The following is a 22812-nucleotide window of genomic DNA, read 5'->3' as shown; positions in this document are numbered from 1 at the left end:
TGAACCTAACATAACAAGTGATGGTTAATAATTAAGGTTCAGGCTAATTAACCAGCAACTTATTTATAGTATTATAGCACTAGGTGTAGACTTCCATATAGACTGTTACAGTTTGTGATTATCTCTTTGAAGTCCAGTGATTCTTAAATCCTCTTCCTGTTACAGGTTTAGAAAGTGCAACATTGAGCCATTTGACCACATGAACACATTAACTAGCTAGTCCAGTTATACACTAATTAAGGACTAACACAGTTCCACTCAATTATGAGAAAAGGTCTGGAACTACTTTAGTCAGCGAATGGGTGAATTACATGGATGAATATACCAATATGATCATGTTTGCAACAGTTTCACTGGCAGCCAGCTGGGTTTTATACCACAGAGCTGTTGAATTCTCAGTTGTGATTGGTCAGAAGGTTGTGATTAATTTTCTATAACAATATGGCTTTCTTAGAACAACACGGTTGAGAACGAGTGCATTAAAATAAACATGTGGTTTATATTAAAGGCACTATTGTACACACCTTTCCATCCATCCATCTTCTATACCGCTTAATCCTTTTTAGGGTCACGGGGAAACCTGGAGCCTATCCCAGGGAGCATCGGGCACAAGGCGGGGTACACCCTGGACAGGGTGCCAATCCATCGCAGGGCAAAATCACACACACATTCATTCACTACGGACACTTTAGACACGCCAATCAGCCTACCATGCATGTCTTTGGACTGGGGGAGGAAACCGGAGTACGCGGAAGAAACCCCCGCAGCACGGGGAGAACATGCAAACTCCGCACACACAGGGCCACGGTGGGAATCGAACCCCCAACCCTGGAGGTGTTGTCCACACCTTTAGCTCAATCAAATTCAATAACGCAACAGCCCTGTGGTATAATTAGCATTGAGAGGAGTCTTCAGTGTCAGCACCTTGTAACAATCAGAGGTAAAGCAGTAACTTACAAGGGAAGGTCTTCAGGACAGAGGGCTTTGCAGTTTCTCAGTAACATCAAAGCTGCATTATTTTTGTCTTGTTAAAGTAAGTGATAATACGAACCAACTCGTTTAGCAGATGTTCCATGACATGAAACGTAACTACAAATGACTAAAAAATATGATTTGTCATTCTTTAATTCATGGAATATTGTAATCATTGGCACATCATTGTGATATAAGAAGAATAAGACACTTCAGGATATACTGCAGTTTCATGGTGGTAATGGTGGTAAACCTCCACCAACACATCGCTGATTATTTTCCCCATCGTGTTTTATCCCTTAGTTCAATGTCAGAAATCTGAGCCTCCATAACAGGCTTAAGTGTCAGCTGTCGTCAGAAGCCGTGAGTCAGTCAGTCTCTGCCCGTATCTGCCTGGCACTTTGTCCTGTCCTGGAACAGGAAGTGCACGGAAGTTCATTTCCTGTCAGGATATGGCGCATGAGAGTACGACACTGAGGACAATCACCTTCAACATTCTCACCCGGGCAACAGCACCTGTGCTTCCTCTGTTAGAGGCTCAAAGATCAGCGTCCCAACAGGAGCATTAGCAAAAAAATGGAACTGACCAGTTGTGCCATGATTAAAGTCATAAGCTTTGTGTTCTATTGTTTCACTAAATGGTGTTCAATTGCTTGTTATAAATGTGTTCAGTCTTGTCATTCATTCTGTTAGTTTGTTTTGTCTTCTGCAGCGTGACCTTATTTTCAGTGATGTGATGTGTGTGTGTGTGTGTGTGTGTGTGTTGCAGAGTTTTGGCAGACCCGAGCCGAGGACCAGAACTTCCACCAGCATTTTGACCCTGAGCTGGTGCGAGAGGAGAAGCGAATGGAGGTGGAAGTGGAGGTCAGAGTTCAGGTAAGAGTTAGGCGCTTCTTCTAAAACTACATAATACACCACATTCCAAACATTAACATTTTAATTAGACTTCGTATATATATTTATTCAAATTCAAAATAAATCTATATGCAGTTCAAATGTCTAAGTCCAAACTACCATGGACAATTTCACAAAAACTAGAAAAACTAAATAAGAAAAAAAATATTATACAGCTGACAAAGTCCTCAGAAAACATCGACTGTATCTTACACACTGTTCCTCAAAGTAGTATATAGTGTTGCAAAAATAATATGACATGGTTAGCTCCCAGACTCCCAGACTTGTGTACGTAGTTCCCTCAGAATTACATTATAATACTTCATTTTCACTTATGTGTTCACTTTTAGTGGTTAAAGGCAGAAATTATGTAATGATGTGGTGGAGACAAGCTTTAAGGCAGGCAATTTTCATTTTCGAACGGGAGTGCAACGTGCAATGCAGAGTAATTAGGTAATTAGCGTAAATAGCTAAAGAGTTCATTTTCAGACTGAACGTCTCAGCTTTAAAAACAAATGAGGTAAGTACTAAATTACCAATAATTTAATCATACTAAAGTACAAATAGTAGATTTCTAGAAATAGGTTTATTTATACAGTAATATAATATAATAAAAATGTACACACAGTTAACCATAAAATAAAATGTATTGAACACAAACACACAAAGGAAACCTTATGTATGTATGTATTTGTTTGTTTGTTTGTTTGTTTGTTTGTTTCTAAAATGGAATGACGTTGAATTGTATGATGCAGTCCATCTCATTAACAACTATGGCCATATGCTGTGAAATTCAGCCTGAATGGTATATCATCTATATATACATATATCATCCATGTACTGTCCTTGATGTACTGAAAATATGGCATTAATGTTGCCCACATACTGTTTACTGGATACTGCTTTTGAGCAGGGTTTAATATAGTAGCATGCATAGTATGTCCTTCCAAACACAGTCAATGCGTCAATATCAGGCGTCATTAAATTAATTAAATAAATAAATAAATGGACCTCGGGTTTTTAATGACATACGATATGGACACAATATTAAAATTTCAATGTCATACAAGTATTCCTCAAGCAGATGAAGAAATAGGTGCCACGGTTTTAAATGATGAATTATATAAGGAATAGAACATGAGGGTTCCTGAAAAGTTTTATTCGTCTTATACTACAGCAATTTGCCAATGCTAACTATTTTTTTAATCGACAAAAGATGTCATAGTTTTTAGCCATTTATAGACGCATTTAATGCTGTGGAGCATCCACGAAACGCGTTATTTCCTGTTATTACTTTAAAACTTCTTATTGCCTCATTTTTTAAATTACTAAGACAAAAAAAAAAAAAAAATGCAGTGTGTTTTGTTACAGAGAAACTGCAAAGCCCTCCATCCTGAAAACATTCCTGTGTCAGAAAACAAACTTTCTGCAAAGTCCTCCTTCCTTCTATCTTCCTGTCGAGGAAAAGTTACAGCTTTACCTCTGACTGTTACAAAGTGCTGACACTGGAGACTTCCAAAAACGCTAACAAACAACTCCTCACAAAAAGCTTCATCGTTTCAACATGTACACAATTATCACAATAATTACAATTATCAGCAGTCTTTTAAATCAGGTCATGTGGAGCGGTCATCATGTAAGGCCCGGTGTACGCTGTATAAATGTATAAAATTACTTGCAGTGGGAAGCACTGTCTGAGTCACACTTGTTATAGAAAATTGCTCAACACCTTCTGACCAATCAGAATCGAGTATTCAACAGCCCGGTAGTATGTAGTATTCAACAGCCCGGTAGTGGACTCTGCTATAAGGAGTATATATATATATATATATTTTACGACATATTTCGATTAAACACCTCCTTTTAACTCAGGTGACATTTGTTTTTCCACAGGTAGATGAGCTGATGAGGCAGGAACTCAAGAATCTCAAATTGGTAGTGGACCGGGACAAGGGCAAAAAGAAGAAAACAGGGAAAAAGGCTAATAAAAAGGTGAAACCCCCACAGTGCACTGCTCTCACTTGGATTAATGTGAGATAAAGGCGATGTTTTTTTAAAAAAAAATATGCAGGCGTCAGCACCTTGATGTTACTCAGCATCTAATATGAACTGGTGTGTTTCAAGTTCTTTGCTCCATTTCATCTGCAGTTCTTCCCCACACAGCCTGCAGTGTGAATGCATACAGAATTTGATGGGCTTATTGCTGTTATAGTGATGGAAGCCAGTTGGGACTGATCACACACTGATCACTAGGAATGTTAGAAGAACACAGTTCTCTTGTCAGTTTGTGTTTTGATGGGAATGCTTTCCCACCACCTTTGGCACACACATGCGCACAACACACACACACACACACACACACATTACAGGACGGTCCAGATGTGGGCTGTGTTGGTGGATATGAAGCAGGATGTTGAAGTTGTTGTTTCTTCACAAACAATTGTATGCTGTAGTAAACATCCAAAGAGGAATGCTCGCCCAGGCTTTCACGTTTAAGACTTCGAAATTGGACCGGATTTGTAAATACCGTGCTTATACAGTATATGTGTACATACTTACGCGTGTGTATACATACATATCGGATGTTGTGCGTGTCTGTTTTTCCATTGTATATATGTATTCAAGCCAATTGTGTTTCTGCACTTCTTAAAGTGAATTTTGTTGTTTCTTCTTACAAATACTTTGCATCTGCACAAGTGCTTACGGCATGTCTGCACAAGCGAATATTTCAACAACATACTTGGCGCGTTAATCCAGTGGTATTTCACACTCATCATTTTTTGACAGACAAATCAACCTATCACTTTCTAGCTCACATGTGGAATGTATGTATGCAAAGAGATGATAGATATTAATCTTTTGACATGAGTCAAAATGAGTACAAATCTGCTCGTGGCAGTGTTTAATTAAATTCATATTTCTGGGATGAATTAATTTAGATAGTAACTCTGCCTTCTTCTGAAACCTTGAACATGTCTCTTATGTTTGAAGCAGTGATATTCAGAAAAGGGTCCATGATGCATAGCCAGATGGTTTGACAGCACAACCCCATATTGTGATTATTATTATATTTGTTAATTATTAGATTTATTTGCCTATTTGACTGGTTACTTTAACTGTATGGGATTAATCCAAACCTCAATAACTCAAAAATAAGTACGCCTATAAACAGTGAACCTAATGTGTTCTGTCAGTGGAAAAAAATATATATATATATCAGGAATAAAAAGCTGTATGGATGCAATATATAGCCAGAATATTAGTGTCAGAGGTGAACAAATCAGAAATTCATCAGCTAGCCGACCAAGCAAGTAAATGCAGTGCGCTGCCCAGTTCTGTGTTATGTAGAGCCAGAAATATAAAAGCATACTTTTTATCAAAATATGACAATATGACAGTATGACTGATGTGTATTAATACAGACTATGGAAAAAAAAAAAAAAAAAGTACTTGAGTCTCTGAAAGGAGAGACTTTATGTAGCCATGGTCTTCATCTTTTCCTGATAATGTCAGTGGTGATGAAGTATCATGTTTGCACCCTTGACAAAAAGTTTTTGGCTTTCACCAAATGATGTGCTCATAAAAACATTATTTGAGTCTGGCTAGCGTCTTCATTTTCACTTGATGGGTTTAAATGTGAGCTGACGGCGTTGTGTTTTAGAGCATTAGAGTTATATAGCCTTTTTTGATGCAGTATAATCGCTGTTTTTACATCCTTTCCTGATTTGGATCGTCTAGCATCCTTTCAAGATAAGTAACATGCCATGAAAAATATATACTACAAACAGCCAGGTCACGTCCTCGATGCGTGTGAGAAGTTCAGCAGGTGGCGGGATTTGGAAAAGTGAAGTGCATCAAAGTATTGAGCTGCTTTTTGCCACAGAGAAATACAGTATATGAACCAACTGGAGTGTATTACATTTAAATAAACATATCAAATGAAATGTTTTCTTTTTTGGAAGGCCAATAGGGAGTAGAGGGGGTTTTTTTTTTCTTTCTTTCTTTCTTCAGTTGTTGGATGAGTAAAAATAAAAATTAAAATGTTGGTGACAGTTATCAATACCCTGCTGAACTAGCTTGTCCCCTAGGCAACTGTAAATGAAAAACTGATAGCTGAGATATGTCAATTGTTTGTCCTGGGTGTCTGGGCTAGTGATTTGACACCCCCTCCCCAAATGCTTTTGTTCACATTCAGACACTAAGCCAAACAGCTGGATTATATTCATAAAACAAGCCTGTGCTGAGTGGATCTGTAAAATATATTCCTAGCAACAAAATGTTTGGTTTAAAGATTTTCTCTTGGTGCAGGTGTCAACTTAAATTGAATTATTATAAAGAATAACATAGGAATGCTGATATGTATTAAGAGTTGTTGTTAGAATTAAACCCAGAGACAAGAGGACCCAAATGCAGAATACAGACACAGGCTGAAGGTTAACAGGATTTATGGTAAAAGCTTGGGTGGAATGAGAATGGAGTGAGATAATGAGTTGTCGGGGACGGGAATCGACTCCTGTCCGCCACATGAGAGACGAGCGCACAGTCAAAGTGCCACTGGGAAATGGGGAGCGGATTAGTGACGGGGGAAGATGAACTTGAGGAAGACCGGAAGTGTACTATACTGAAGCCGGAATGATCTGGCGACGAATGGCTGAAGCACCGGGGTTTATATACACTGCTGATTGATGAACTGATGAGGAACATGTGAGTCAGTGATTCAATCAGACAGCCTGAGAGGTGGGGCGCCGTGCCCAGAGACACACACACACACACACACTAACAGAAACACAAGGGAGAGAAAACACTGGAAACATGGTGGGCCTGGTCCAAGATAAAGGATTGTGGTATACAGGTCCGCTCTTCTGGTCCGTAACCCTCCCAGTCCACCAGATATTGCAGGCCCCGTTCTCTACAGCGCACATCCAGCAGTCACCTGACCGTGTAGGCAGGGTGATCATCTACAACCCGGTGGGTGGAGGGGGTCAGATGGAGGGCTCAGGGGGCTGACATGAACTGGCTTGAGCTGGAAGACGTGAAAGGTGGGGTGGATGCGTAGGGACCTGGAGAGCTTGAGCTTAACTGCAGAAGGATTGATAATGCTGTCAATAGTGAATGGGCATAAGTACCAGGGTGAGAGTTTTCTGGCTCCTGCCTTCAGTGTGATGTCCTTGGCAGAAAGCCATACCTTCTGACTTGGTTGGTAGTTGGGTGTGGAAACCCAACAGCAGTGAGCCAGGCGTCGATTGCGGGATGGGTATCTCTCCATACCGTGTGGCAACGGCTGAGGTGGGCTTGCACGGAGTGAACCGCAATGTAATTATCGTGGACAGGGATTACAGGAGGCTAGTAACCCAGGGAACACTCAAAGGGGGACTTGCCGGTGGCAGTGCTGGTCAAGGAGTTGTGGGCATACTCCACCCAGGGTGACTGGGAGCTCCAGGTGGAGGAGTTATCCACTGTGATACACCACAACACAGCTTCCACACACACACACACACTCACACACTAACAGAAACACAAGGAGAGAAAACACTGGAAACATGGGGAAGGGAAAAGCAAGGAACACAGGAAAATGCAGTCTTCTGGCTGGATCATGATAATTGTACGAATAAATCAGAATTACCCATGTACCCAACTTGCACAGTATAAACAGGCAACACACCCAGGTTTGCCAAATAGTGTTGACATCTTAAGTATTTGCTAGAGATTACATGTTCACTTTCTCACCACAGAATGCCCCCCCCCCCCACATACCCACCCACCCGCCCTTTCTATTCTGACTGATGAAAACAGCCAAAAGATGACATACAAGATTTCTTTGTTTCTGAGAAATATACTCTGTTCTTGGGTTTAAATTCAGTGTTGACCTTCCTCTCACCCTGAGTGCGTACTTCGTTATAAGAAACCAGTCCTTGGCTGACATTGTACAAAATATTTTTGTTCCATATTGGAATGGACAAACACTGCAGCCACATGGCAAGCGTTACAAAATGTTGGAACTGCTCCAATATTCTTGTTTCTTAAATTATTTAAAAGGTGAAGGATGTTTGCTCTTAGCACAGAGTTGTTCATAAGTACACTTTTCTCTGATTAACACTTGGCATGTTTGGTCTGTGTCCTGTTTTTAACTACTATATAAATCCCAGCGTATTATTCAGTAATTCAGCTGTTGTTTCACACCACACAGTAACTATAAATGGATAAAAAGTATGACGTGTCATTCTTTAATAAATAAAATGTTAATGTTGGTATTAACTTATATACCACTGAGCGATAAATAAGGAATAAAAGCTTGAAGCTGCCATATCGCACCACTGAGCGATTGATTATTTTCCTATAACAACATGCCTAATTGTGTTTTATTCCTTTCATAAAGTGTACATATTATTTAAATTAAATATGACAGATTTCCTTATCACAGTATACCATCATAGTAATAAATCATCGGACAATTCATTGCTGTCATTTCAAACGTCTTAATATTAAGAATTGGCAGTTTTGTACATTGTATATCACACATATTGCATTTTCATAATATTTTCACTTACTATGCTCTTCACCTCCATGACGTGCAAGCACCGTGGGCAGTGTAGTGCACGGAGCCACACCAAAATCTCTGCTCATTACCGAGTTTAAACTGCGATGAGTCACACATTCAGTGAATATTCCAGGGAAATTCCTTGTAACCAATGGCTCCAGTTTTCCAGTGACCACATACAGGCCTGAAGTCAGTGCATCACTAATCAGAGTGCTAAACAAAAAGACTCATGTATGGCCCATTGCTCCTATCAGAGAAACTTGGAAACTGTGTTTATAAGCATTTGCACGAGTGCATCGCTCACCAAGGTCCAGATGTTTTGTCAAGTGTCATTTTTGCAAACATCGGTTTGCAACAATGCATTCGTGTTCCTGGTTCGAGCATATTTACCAGTCAGCGCACTGACAGATTTAAGCCATAACAGCAGCTTCAAAAGCTTTGACTCTATTACGAATTGATATTTGATGACTGTCATTGCCCTAGTTTGACATATTTATATCTGCTGTTTCTCAATTTAGAAGAAAAAGAAAGCAAAAAAGAGTGGAAAGAAGAAGAAGAAGAAGAAAGAGAAAGATCTTACAGCAGACAGGTTGGTAATAAAACAGAACTTTTTAAATATATGTATGTGGGAAAACATGTTTACAGGCATTATGAATTTTATACGCCTATAAAAGAACCACTCAAGGACATGATCGTGTGCTGTTTTGAGACTTGAAACGTGTTTAGTGTTTTATGTGGTCAGGCTTCTTAATTGTTCCTACAGTGATCTGCTACATTTAAACATCTTACACATGTTTATTATCTCTAACAGCTTGAACAGCGTTATCTGTCAGACTTTCAACCATCTACCAAATGAAAAGAAGCCCTATTAAAGAACCTTTACGCATTCAATTTCATTTAAATTTTTCATGTGATTGACAAATAATTTTGTAGATAATTTTGTAGTCACCATCCACTTTATTAGGAACACCTGTACGACTGTACATTTATGCAGTTATCTAATCAACCAATCGTGTGGCAGCGATGCATTCTACAATGCACACAATCATGCAGATACAGGTCAAGAGCTTCATGTTCAAATCAAACATCAGAAAGGGGGGGAGACTGTGATCTCTGTGGCTTTAATCATGGCATGGCTGTTGGTAACAGACGCCCGCTTTGAGCATTTCAGAAACTGCTGATCTCCTGGGATTTTCACACACAACAGTCTCAAGAGTTTGGTGTGAGAAACGACAAAAATAATAATAATCCTGTGTGCAGAGGGTCTTCAGGTTGAAACACATTGTTGATGAAGGAGATCAGAGGAGAATGACCAGACAGGTTTGAGCTGATAGGAAATCTATAGTAACTCACATAAGCACTCTTTTCAAACATGGTGAGCAGGAAAGCATCTCTGAACACATTACACATCAAACCTTGAGGTGGATGGACCACAACAGCAGAAGACCACATCAGATTAGACTCCTGACAGCCAAGAACAAGAATCGGATGCTATCATGGGCACAGACTCACCAAAATTGGACAGTTGATGACTGTTGATTTTTTTTTCCTCTAATCTTCATCTTGTCCAGTTTGAGTGAGCCTCTGCCCGTGATAGCCTCAGATTCCTATTCTTGGCTGACTAGGATTGAAACCTGATGATTATGTGGTCTCCTGCTGTTATAGCCCATCCACCTCAAGCTCAATGTTTTGTTCATGCAGAGATGACTTTCAGCTCACCACAGTTGTAAAGAGTAATTATAGGAGTTGCTATATTTTATCTGGCAGCTCAAACCGATCTGGTCATTTCCTTCTGACCTCTCTTATCAACAAGGCGTTTCCACCCATCATTATCAACAAGGCGTTTTTTGCATCCGTCTGTGTAAACTCGAGAGCCTGCTGTGTGTGAAATTCCCAGGAGATCAGCAGTTCCTGAAACATCCAAACCATCAGCGTCACAGAGATCACACCTTTCCTTCATTCTGATTTTTAATGTGAACATTAACTGAAGCTCTTGGCCTGTATCTGCATGACTTTATTGATTGTGCTATTGAGTAGATAACTGCATGAAGTTCATAATTGGTCTAAGTGATTCATAATCGTGACTACATTAGATAAGATCAATAACCACCTAAAAATAATTGCTCAGATTTACTTTAGTTTTTGGGTTTCTTACATGTCGGAAAGATCAGAAAAATTCACTGGTCGTGCAATGAGAAGCTGCTATGAAGCCAGTATGCAGTGCTCCTGCATTTCGTTATAATGCCTGTATGATTTTCCAGGAAGATTTTTTTGTAATAATGATAGAGAATATTTTTTAAACGATGAAAAACATGTGCAATGAATGTAAAAGGGAATGTTTTTAATATTAATGAAATTATTATTTTTAGAGACCCAGCAGAGATATACAGCATGTGGTCTGTGTGGGCTATATGGAGAGGCAGCTCTATAAATACAAGCATATTTTTTTTGTGAATTCTGGGGGAGTTTGTATAGAAATATGGCAGAAAGATGGTTTTATTTTGGAAGTCGGTGAAGCAGTGATTATGTCATGCTACTGGAACCGCTGATGTTAGACAAAAATAATTTATAGCATGCGTCCTATTTCTTATGAATTGTGTCTTTGTCCCGCAGACTTCATACTCACACAAGTATGATGTATGACTAAAAATATAATAATCCATCCTTCACACCCATATGTGCCTTTTCAACATCCCATTCCAAGTTTTATCCCCCTATTTGCTGTTATAATATTTCTGGGAAGGCTTTCCACTAGTTTTGTTTTGTGAGGAGTTGCGCTTTTAGACACAAGAGCATTAGTAAGGTCAGGGGAGGGGAGGGTGGGAGGTGGGGGTGATAGACCTGGGATGCAGTCGGTATTCCAGTTCATCTAAAAAGTGTTCATTAGGGTTGACGTCAGGACTCTGTGCAGGCCACTCAAGTTCTTCCATGCAAAACTCTGGCACACCAAGCCTATATGGAGCTTGCTTCTTTCATATTGTCATGCTGGAATATGTTTGAGCCCCATAGTTCCAGTGAAGGGAAGTTGTAATGCTACGGCATACAAAGACATTCTATACAATTGTGTGCTCCAAACTTTGTGGCAACAGTTTTGGGGAAGAATTATGGGTGTGATGGTCATCAAACCTTTGGCCATACTCTGTACTGTACTCAGTGTATATTTTGTAGACCATGTGTCAAGAACAAAGTTTTTAAGGCTTAAGCTTGGGTCTCTGATTTATCTCACGGTTCTGTATGATCTGTGTGCTTCTTTTTTTATCTTTCTTTTATCCATGGCTATAATTTATACAGTGCTGCCCAGAGGAGGATGGATCTTGGCTCAATTCCCTCTCATTTGCCCTTAGCCTATTTATCAGAAGTCCTAATCTGGAATTTTGTCAGGTTACTGTCTGTAAAAATGTCCAGTTGAAGCCTGGAAGATTTAGCAGTAAAAGGACTGTGACGATGAAGAGCCAGACACACTTCAGATTTAGTAAAATGTGGCAAACATGAGGTCTTAGATGGGTGTGTTGTGTAATGACGTAATGGCTAATATTTCAGATGCTACATGAATGATTCATCTGCTTTTTACTTAACTTCTCCTTTGCTCTTGTTTTCCATTTTTCCATCTCCCTCCCTCCCTGTCTCTGTAGGACTGTTGAATCAATATACGAGGAGCTCGTGCTGGAAGGCATCCTGATTCAGCCAATGACCGTAAAATTATGTGATTACCTCGGTATTAAACAGGCACATACACTCATGACTCTCTTTCTAGTTCATGTGCGATATATCTTAAATCCTTTCTGGGAGTGGTTCAAGCCTGGATTTCTTTTGAAGTGTGTACTGACTGTCCAATATAGTTTGCCAAGTGTGTACTTAATACCATAAGGTCTTTTGGGCTCAATGCTAAACTTTTGCCCACTTCTCTAAACTATTGCATCTGTAAATCAGGCCCCAGTAAGACAGATCAATAGCTCTGGGCTTCACAGTAACATCTGATGCTATACTGTCACCACCACAGACTGAATCATAATCTGTGTGCGTACGTGTGGATCCCAGCATGACAGAGTATTTTCTCTTCCCCAATAGGACGGATGAGTCAATCATTTCCATGTGCTCATTGATACAATCCCCAGTAAAGTAAAAACAGAATTTAACATGAGAGCTATTCTAGCTTGTTGCTTCCTCAGTTGGTCTTGATTACGTTGCTGTCTGTAGTAATACACATGCACACATGCATGGCCTCTTTCAGGTCAGAGAAATATATTTAGAGAAATCACAGTATATTTTATCAGAAACCATTCAAAGCGTACTTAACATTTCCTTTGTACCTTTTTTTGTTTTCCTGACAGTATTTGTAAGATCTACTTCCAGATGTGTTCGCTCGTCTTATTAATTGACTGTAAAAAGGAGAGTGAATTTACATTGAAGTTCATAAAGTTTCAGTTCATGTTTAAACTTTCCAGGTCTGGGTGTGGCTCTGTAAATAGAAACCCCATCAGTTCTGACATGTAAAATATTCCATTATGATGCTGTTTGGTGGAGTACGCAGTGTTGCCAAAGCAACATGATGTTATGTGGGCAAACAGCCAGAGATTCACCTTTATCTGTTAATCTTGATGTTATAAGGAAGAAATGAGTCAATGACCTCTATGTGTCTCTCTTTATATATCTGTTTTTCTGTCCAGGTGAGCGCAATTGCTCATACCAGTAAAATTCTGTACACGTACCTGAGTGATGTACCATAAACAGACTTTTAATATTAGTCACTGACTTACATCATGGTTTTACATGCTCCAAGTGCGTCTGTTTTAATCCTGCTTGTGTAAATTGTATCTCTGTCTCTCCAGGGGAATACAGTTACCTGGGTACGAGCCTGAGGCAGGCAGACATTGAGCCCATGCCATCCCTTTCAGACGTCAGACAGCTCATTGCTCTGTACGGCGTGCTGCCTCTGGGTGAGTAAGTGTTCCCATGTCTGCTCAACTCTGTCCCAGGATGCTTTGCTTCCTCTAATCCAAGCCAGAAGTTAGTTTACACAAGCCAGAGAGCACCTGGAAAAAGGAGTCAATTTAAAGTCAAATATGGAACCATAAGCAAAAGTATAAGGACAAAATGATACTCATTTCAGATCACAAAGAGGTTTTGTATTGCACAGCTTCAGAGTGACACAATATGATGGATTGAATCTATTGTGTATAGAAAAATGTCCAAGGGGACACTAATGAACACCCTGGGAACTAGAGTGGCTCCCATGAATTTTTCAGGAGCCTTACTGTTAAAGCTTTGTATGTGTGTGTGTTGTGTGTCGTACGGTGCATGCCCTTCTGAACTGTATCTGACCCTATTGTGGCTTATTGCGCAGCCCGGCCTCTTTTGTCACTTTCTCTACAGTGAGCAAGCAAATAGAAGAGAGTGCACCGGTGTCTGGTATCACACCGTCCTCTCCCACAGCCCTTTCTCTCCTCCATCCCCCGTTTTAATAACCCGTCAGAAGATCTTTCACACCCGCACACGTGTTTAGAGCCCTCGTGCTCTATAACCCCTAACGACGCTCAGCAGCCCAGAGTCCCAGATAGCACTGTGTTACCACATAAACAGCCTCAACGGCACTAAAACAATGAGAGATCAGTCAGCAGCTTAAAAATAATCACACACTGGAGGGCTCGTGGCCTGTGATCAGGACTCGGCAAGGGAGAGTGATGGAGACCTCCAGGGTCTTTCATCACCTCCGTGCCAGGGGAGAGAGAAAACAGGCAGGATAGAAACTCTATAGGCAGCAAAAAAAAAAAAAAAGTGAGAGAAGGAAAGACTAGAAGAAACGGCACTGAGATTCGGAGGCTGATATTTCTAATAATCCTAATAGATCAGCATTGTGACATATGTTTCCAAAAACAGTAGGACAGTAGAAAGTTTAATGAAAAAACGAACAAAGAGGCTTTTCTGCACCATTCTCCTGTCACAAACCTGTCCATGGTGTCTTCCACAATGGAGCAAATCATATGTTTATGATCACTGTTCCTGCTGGGAGACTATTTGGATTGAGGCCTGTTCAGAAGCAGCCTTAAGGCAGGTTTACTCTGCCACTAGTGCAGTGTTTAGGCCTCTTCGCTGATGTTGCACTGCGCTCACTCCATTAGTTTCGATTCCTCGGGTGTATTCGTGTCTGTCATTCCCTTCAGCGACATTCCCACACAAAGAGGAGCCAGGGAAACATCTACTATTTGTAGTGTAACATCATTTCAACTAGGTTATGATGTGTGGAAATGGATTAGGGTAGATATTCAGAATAGCATGCTACAGTACAATGGAACTAAACCATACTGGTGAAGATGAGAGTCTAGACGTCATCGAACTTGTGTGTAGATTTCCACATTTGTAAAACTTATTTTTCAACACAATGCTCCTTAAACAGATTACAGGGTTACAGGCAAAAAGTGTGTATAACTAGTTCCTAATTCTGGGTATAGGGAAGTGAGTACATCCAGTCAGGCACATACATGCACACACACACGTCTCATGCTGTGGAGAGTTTATTGTTTATATCGCCCCCTGCTGCACAGATCCTTGAGCACAAATTCTGCTCCATTCCCCTCTACCAGATTTTCTTAAATTGGTTTTCTACGTTGTACTTATGTTGATGACATGAAATGACATGAAAACTTTGGAATTGGGTGGGGGGTTTTTTCTCAGCGATGGTAATAATTACACACTCCAAGCCTCTAGTTAACCAGGAAAAACAGAGAATTGTTATCAAATGTCATGTTGTGCAACCTTGTGGTTTTCAAAGCAATTAAAAGAAGGTTGTTCGAGAATAAACTGAACAGCTTGGAACCGGATTAGTTGCCAGATGCTATTCATTTTCAGCCTAGTACTGGTGTTAAAGATGAACTCCACCCTGAAGAACACTGAATATGTTTAGGCTGAAATATTTGCGATGTGTTTAGAGATTCTGGTGCCAATTTGTTTATTGGTGCTGTATCTTTGTTATTCCTGTGAGAAGATAGGGATTGTGTGCTGTGGGAGGGGACACTGCTAATGCACTGTTATAATGGTGTTTAATAGGAGGAAAAATGTTAATAATCTCAAACAACATGAGTGATCATTTAAAACCGATATCATATAGGTTTTAGTGCTACTTTGTAAAAATAAAAGAGCAAGAGTTTCTTTTCTCATTCACGGTTTTCTGTGGACATTCGATTCATATTCATAAAAAATCCAAAGGCAGATTTACGACCCAGTTGCGAGTTTGCGAGACCTAGAGTTATGGCAGAGACTGGATTCCACTAGTTAGTTGATAAGCATAATGGTGTTGATTGAGGTCAGTGGAATTAGCATGTTCAAAGATGAAGCTTTGGAACATGATCAGTTTGTACAGACGAGGAGGTGAGAGCTGGACAAACTAAACGACTGAAGCGCTGCATAGGTCTCTTTAGGTAGAGATGAATTCCCATTGGTGCCACTATCAGCAAGCCTTCAGCATTCTGGGTAGGAAACCTGTGGCCAAAGTGAAATTAGTAATCATAAAATAAATCTTTTACAAATTCGGAGATCACATACTGATTATGTAAGTATATAAATATAGATCTGCAATATTTAATAATCTATGCTGGCTGGTCTACCGCACCAAACACACTTCAAAACACACCACACGACAATCAAAAGGCCTGAGTTGTAAGTCTGCTCTGTATTGGGCAATTCAGGAGGATGTGGAAGGAGCCGTGTGATAGCCCTGCACTTACTGCACTCACAAAGCAAAGCTTGGTGGATGTATACGTGTAGCCGGATGTTTGTTTGTGTCACGCACCTACACACCACTTCCTGGTCCCAGCCGGAATCCTTAATCATGTTTGCCTTTGCTTTCGCCCCAGAGACCCATGAAACTATTGTTCTTTTATTACAGAGCATCAGCAGGTACAGCGATCGACATCTGTCCTGACATCTCACTTCCCAATCTAACAAGCTTTAAATTTTAAGCGAATTTTATTACATGTGTGTCATGTTTCACAAAGGTTTTGGCATTTGTAGAGAAGTCAATAATGAGAGGGAACTGATGAACAGGCAAGCAGAGTACATGAGAGTTCAAGGCAAATGAAGGTCAAAGAAGCCATTGAAGTGAGAGCTTGTAACACTAAAAGGAAGGAATAGCTCAATCAGACATGTTAATGTGGGTAATAATTAATAAAAAGCCCGCTTTAAAAGTCACTCAGGTAATCACTGACTGTTCTCTTACATTCATTTTCAGCCCCATTAGTATATTTGAACTATACAGTTCAATTACAATATCATGGTATAAATTACTATGCTGTGGTGCTCTTTTCAGGCTCTCAGTGTGTACATGAGAGAGGACCTCTAATCCGCTCAGTGCTGCTGGCCGGTCCCTCAGGTGTGGGTAAAAGGATGCTGCTCCATGCCCTGTGCACAGAGACTGGGGCCAATCTGTTCAACCTCTCCCCTGCAAACCTGACAGGCAAATACCCAGGCAGGAGCGGCCTCCAGTACCTCCTGCACATGGTCTTGAAGGTGAGGAGAGACTGCTGTTTCCAAAGCACTGCATGGAATGTACTACTTAGATTAAAACTTCTCATGTCAAGTCATATCAAGTTCATACAAGATGATTAAAACAAATTCTGAAGTGACCATCACTAAGCCTTATTCCCTCCGAATGCAATAGCCATATGTACATGCATTGTTCTACTGTCACACAAAAGTTTCTCAAACAGCAGCAGGTATTGCATATTATTAATAAACAGAAACACTTCTAGCTGTAAAAGCTTCCCTAGGCTGTTTTTATAAAGAAGGCTAATTTACACATACAAAGAGTGTACAATCCTTTGTAATCATGTAAATAACAGGATCACTTTATATGATGGGCATGCGTCAAAACAATCAATGACATGGAGGTGTGATGCATTACAGCTGCAAACCCATCAGGTTTTTATTCCTTTTATACCACAGCAATTGGCCATTGATTACCATTTTGTATTAATTAGAGCTCATTTATAGTTAGATTTAATGGTATGGGACGTCTGCGAAGCAAGTGAGTTCCTGTTATCGCTTATGTTATAGCAGCCACTGTAAACATTTATTTATTTTTTTTCGGTAAATTTCTCTTGAAGGTAACGAGACAGAAAAATCACAGCTTCTCAGCTTGTAGAGCGAAAGTGCAACGCCCGCTGTGCTGCAGACTTTCCCACGGTGCAAAACAAGGAACAGCTTTACCTCTGACTGTTACAAAGCACTGACACTGGAGACTCCTTCCATTAAAGTTCAATAAATGTCTCCTCACACAAAGCGTCGCCAGAGCAGATTTTAAACCTTTTTTTTGTTGTTGTTAATTAACAGCACATTTCTAAATCTGCGTATTATCGGGTTTCGTTCATGTGGAGTGTCTGCTTACATGCTATAGAAATGATAATATATTAGAATGAGCTACTATTATATATATATATATATATATATATATATATACACAGATATATAGCAGAGCTACTATTATAGAAAAATAATCAACACCTTCTGATTAATCAGTCAGATTCGAGATGGATTGAACTTGGCCTGCATGCCTTTTTTTTTTTTTTTTTCTTTTCAATAATGTGCCTTTTGAAGTCACTGTTATTTATCAAAAATGGCTGCTGTGGGATTCACCCTTTCAAAGTCTCCTGTGCAGGCTTTATCACAGAATTGCTCAACTGCATAAGAGCTTTTCTTGCACATGTCTTGAAATTTCTATTTCTGTCCTCGTATGATGTCGTCTGAAAAGAATTGTGTGTGATTGTATGTGCAATCTGTCAAGTTTAGGTGATTTTGTTTGACCAGTTATCTAACCACAAATAGTGTCTCTAGTGACTCTAACGCTCCTAAACATGCGTTTTTATTTTTCCTCGTTGACTGCTAAATTCTCAAACACATTTGGCCAAACAAGTCAAAGTCATAGTGAGCTGAAAGGTCAGGCTTTGCTAGCTCTGTTTGCTATTCCGCCTCTGAAACCCACCACGGCACGCACATCCAAACAGGTTGCTTACTGTGTCACAGAAGCCACAAACATACAGTACTTGACGTCTTCACGTTTGACATTTCCCCAAAAATATAAACATAAACAGACGTGGGTTTTTAACGAGGAACTGAAAGCTGAGAGAATCTGTCCCCGTGTTGCCTTTTTCTGCTTGCTCATAAACTGTGCAGATGTTTAATGATCTTTAATAGTGTATTTTATATGAAGGGTTTAGAGGGTTGTGTTGAGAAGGAGCAGGAGGAAAGACAAACTTTGTGCGGCTGGAGCTGTTCAAGTCAGGTACAGCTGGATTTGCAGATAAACCACATTAAGGACCTGTTTGCATTGTGTGCACACATTTCTATCGGCACCTCTCCTAATGCATGCTGGGAGGAGAATTGTGTCCTATCACAATTTCCTGCTTACTCTGCCATTATGAAACGAATGGACCACCTTCCTATCAGATGCTATCCTCTCTACTTAGGCCTTATCTTCAAGATGCATCTGTACACACACACACACACACACACACACACACAGAGAGAGAGAGAGAGAGTAAAAACACAGGACATCTAATGTGTGGGGTAATTGTCATTAGCAAAATGCAATGAGTGCAGTAACCTAGTGATGGTGTTTGTGAGAACGCTGGTGATTAAAGTTGCTGTTGTCTCTGCTCTGGGTGTCTGGGTTGCTGAGTGTGTGCGTGTTTATTATCATGTTTTGCCAGGTGGCTCGCCAGCTGCAGCCCTCTGTCATTTGGATTGGAGATGCTGAGAAAACATTCTACAAAAAAGTGCCAAATCTAGAGAAAGAGGTATGCCTGCCAACTGGGCTGTATTTTTACAAGTGCACAAACACCCGCAGAGACATTCATGCACACAATAACTGAATAAAACAAAAGACAACAGGTGTCCCAGTGATGTGAGATAACTTCAATAATCCATTATGGAGTCATGTCAACAATCAAGATTTCCCACGCTGACTGAGTCAATTAGCCTATACTGCCCTCTTGTGTCTGTCAAATGATACGTTGCGCAGATTCTCCATCTACTTCTCTATTTATTATATTTTACTGCTGAAGATGGAACCCAAAAGACTGAAGAAAGATCTGCCAAAAGTGGTCAAGTCCATTAAAGCAGAGGATCGTGTGCTGCTGGTCGGGACATCTCGCAGACCTTTCGATGCAGATCTCAAAGCACTGTGTAAAGTTTACAAAAAGATCATCCTGATTCCCAGACCAGACTATGCTTCAAGACTGAGTAAGTATCACAACCTACCCTAGTAGTGTGTGTGTGTGTGTGTGTGTGTTTATCTTATCTATTGTCTCTGTTCTAAAAACCTGTAATTTACTAAAAAAAAAAAATTATTATTTTTTTTTAAATGCCACAAAGATTAATTAATTAATTAATTAATTAACAATTTTTTAAACCTGATTAGTAAGGATGAGCTTTATTACTCACTTATATTTTTCTGAAAACACCTTCACGAGACAACAGGAAAAAAAGACACTTTCATCCCTGACCCGTGTTATATTATAATGGTAGAAAAGGACATTTTTGTTCTTTATAAATACGTTTTGTTTGTTTGTTTGTTTGTTTGTTTGTTTGTTTGTTTTTACAAATGGTGTTTACAAGTATCTACTGCAGTCTCACTTTTTATGGTTCATGGATTTATATGGATTTTTTTCGGAACTAAAATTAGAGCAAACATTTCTTTTTATGGTTCAGTTTTTCTCATGATCAAAAAAATCTTTGATGCTCTTATTACAGAGGTTATTTTTATATCATTTTGAGAATATCTGGTGAGTTAAAAGCAGTTAAAGTTTGCAGAAATGTCACCTGGTCCACTTTTGGTAAGCCTGTTTGGTAAGTGCCCACTGTTCTTGGCTGACAGGAGTGGAATCTAGTGTAGTCTTCTGCTGTTATATCCCACCCCCATCATGGTTCAACATGATGTGCATTCTAACATGCTTTTCTGTTCAGCATGTTTGTTAAGAGTGGTTATTTGAATTACTATTTCCTTCCTGTCAGCTTCAACCAGTCTGGCTTTTCTACTCTGACCTCTCAGCAGAGCCTCTATTCATTGTGATGTTGTTGTTGTTGTTCTTGTTGTTGTTGTTGTTGCACTATTCTATGTAAACTCTAGAGACTTTTGTGTGTGTGAAATTCCTAAGAGATCAGCAGTTTCTGAAATTCTCAGCCCAGCCCATCTGGCACCAACAACCATGCCATGGTTATGAGTCATGACATCATATTTTTTCCTTTTTTTTTTTTTTTTTTTTGATGTTCTTGACCTGAATCTGCATGATTTTATGCATTGTCCTGCTGCCACATGATTGGATAACTGGAATGCATGAATGATCAGTGTACAGGTGTTCCTATTAATGTGGGAAGGTATATAAATTATTGTAAAATAATATTGAACATTTTACTGCTGTATGAAAAAAGCAACAGTCTGAGTCAATGTTAACAGTGGAACGGTGGATACATGAGGATTTAGTTCATTCCCTGAGTGTAGGCTGATTAACTAGATTGTAGTGTGTGTGTGTGTGTGTGTGTGTGTGTGTGTAGATCTATGGAAAGAGCTGCTCATGGTGCGAGGTGTTCAGCTCAGCCCCTGTCTGGACCTCAGCTCTTTGGCTAAAGTCACAGACGGCTACACTCAGGGTCACATCCTGCAGGCTATACGGAGTGTCCTGACCGCTAAACGCCTCAGTCGGCAAACCAAGAAACCCCTCACTGCGATGGAGTTTATTCCTCCTCTTGCCAGACAAGACCCCATCTACAAAGAGGAGGAAGAGGCCTTTAAGGTCAGTGGCGAACAGTGTGACATGCTTAGACAAGTCTTTTATTAAGTCCAAGAAATACAAGTAAATAAAGTATAAGTATATCACTTAGCCAAGGCTAGTGTCTTTCACTAAGGAGGAGTTTGCCTACACAGCCAGCATTTATCGAACCCTAGGCGTATTGATGAATTTTCTATAACAGCAGCTCTGGCACTAGTTCTGGCAGTAAGGCAATCCACAGGTTTATATATTATAACAAAGGTAAGTGATAATAGAAACTAATTCTATTTGTTTTGCAGCCATTCCACAATATTAAATGCAACTGTAGGGGTTACCAAGTGGCACAACAGGACAGCGTTCATCCTATTATCCAGAGATCTCAAGTTTGAATCCCAAGAGTACTCACAAGAGTACAATAACCGATCATGATCTCTGACTGGGAGGGGCACACTCTCTCTCCCCTGTCAATCAGAGTGACACTCGTTAATTGTGGGCGTCTGTGAGGTCATGCGTGCAGTCCTGTGATGCAGAATGCGCATCAGTTCGAAATGATGTGTTTTGCAGGCTGTACATGTCACAGAGAAGGCATGTGATAGCCTTCGTCTTCCCCAGCTGGTCGCTGTCATTCGATAGGGGAGAGCGGACTGGTGGGAGGGAGTTGGACTAAATTAGGAAGAAAATCAAGAGGGAAAATGCAGCAATAAAAGGATAAAATTATGATCTGTTGTTCCTTAAACGAAAATAATTGTTGGCAAATTGCTGTGGTGTAACCAGAATAAAACACTTTAATATGTGCTGTTATGGAAAAATAATCAACTTTGTAGTGGTAAAGAGGCATCAGACCACCCTGATGTTGATTATATTCCTGTAACGGCGCGTGACGTGTTCCATTTCAACCTGCAGATCTATATATCAGATATTCTGATATCGAATTGCATTAGATTGCACGTAAACCCAGTTTCTAGATCTCCAGACCCAGCTATTACAATACAGGCAAATTATTTTGACATAAGCGTTGAAAAATAAATAATAAATCGAATAATCCATGTGTTGAATGTGTATGCTGGCAGAGTTGGTACAGCAGGACTCCAATGGGCAAGAGGCGAGCACGGGCAGGAAAGGCATTTCAAGAAGCGGCAGAGCTGAAAAAAGCAAAGAAGAAACACGGAAAGGGTTTGAAAATGGCAGCAGAGGCGAAGGGGAAAAAGAAAAAGAAGTGAATGTTTTGCTGTTTCACTGAGAACTGTAGTTTTGCGTGTGTGTGTGGGGGGGGGGGGGGGCGGGGGGGTGTTTCTGTTTTTCATGATATCAGAAAATTTACATTTTATTACAAGTCTTCAGTTCCTTTCTTAGAACAACTTTACATTTTATTATGATATTTATTTATATTGTACTATTATATTTCATGATTTAATGTAAAAACCTGAAGACACTTGAACAAAATCTTTGAGGGGAAGTGCAAATCCTCTTCTGGCCACCGGAGGGCAGGAGCAGGCTTTCTCATCATTCTTTCTGCTGTATTATTTCCTTCACACAGATAATGTTTATTTCATTTACTTCCGTGCTTGTAGCTTAATGTCACATGAATAAATATTTTAATTTGATCTCACTATAATACGTTGACTAATGTATCACTGAAATTGCTGTTAA

The 22812-nt window shown here is 39.9% G+C and overlaps 1 protein-coding gene across 1 annotated transcript in view; it reads left to right on the top strand.

The window, feature by feature from the left end:
• iqca1 (IQ motif containing with AAA domain 1) overlaps positions 1–22424 on the top strand; it is a 51928-nt gene extending 29504 nt beyond the window's left edge. Inside the window, exons 10-19 of the mRNA XM_053637964.1 lie at positions 1742–1848; positions 3760–3858; positions 8923–8993; positions 12037–12119; positions 13234–13341; positions 16707–16906; positions 19105–19191; positions 19459–19636; positions 20948–21186; positions 22233–22424. Coding sequence (XP_053493939.1) covers positions 1742–1848; positions 3760–3858; positions 8923–8993; positions 12037–12119; positions 13234–13341; positions 16707–16906; positions 19105–19191; positions 19459–19636; positions 20948–21186; positions 22233–22382 — 1322 coding nt within the window. The 3' untranslated portion in view covers positions 22383–22424. The remainder of the gene's footprint in view (positions 1–1741; positions 1849–3759; positions 3859–8922; positions 8994–12036; positions 12120–13233; positions 13342–16706; positions 16907–19104; positions 19192–19458; positions 19637–20947; positions 21187–22232) is intronic.
• Positions 22425–22812: the final 388 nt, after the last annotated feature.

Source organism: Ictalurus furcatus, chromosome 12 (genome assembly GCF_023375685.1).
Source record: "Ictalurus furcatus strain D&B chromosome 12, Billie_1.0, whole genome shotgun sequence".
In the NCBI taxonomy this organism is placed as follows: Eukaryota; Metazoa; Chordata; class Actinopteri; order Siluriformes; family Ictaluridae; genus Ictalurus; species Ictalurus furcatus.
This window is presented reverse-complemented; position numbering and strand designations above follow the sequence as displayed.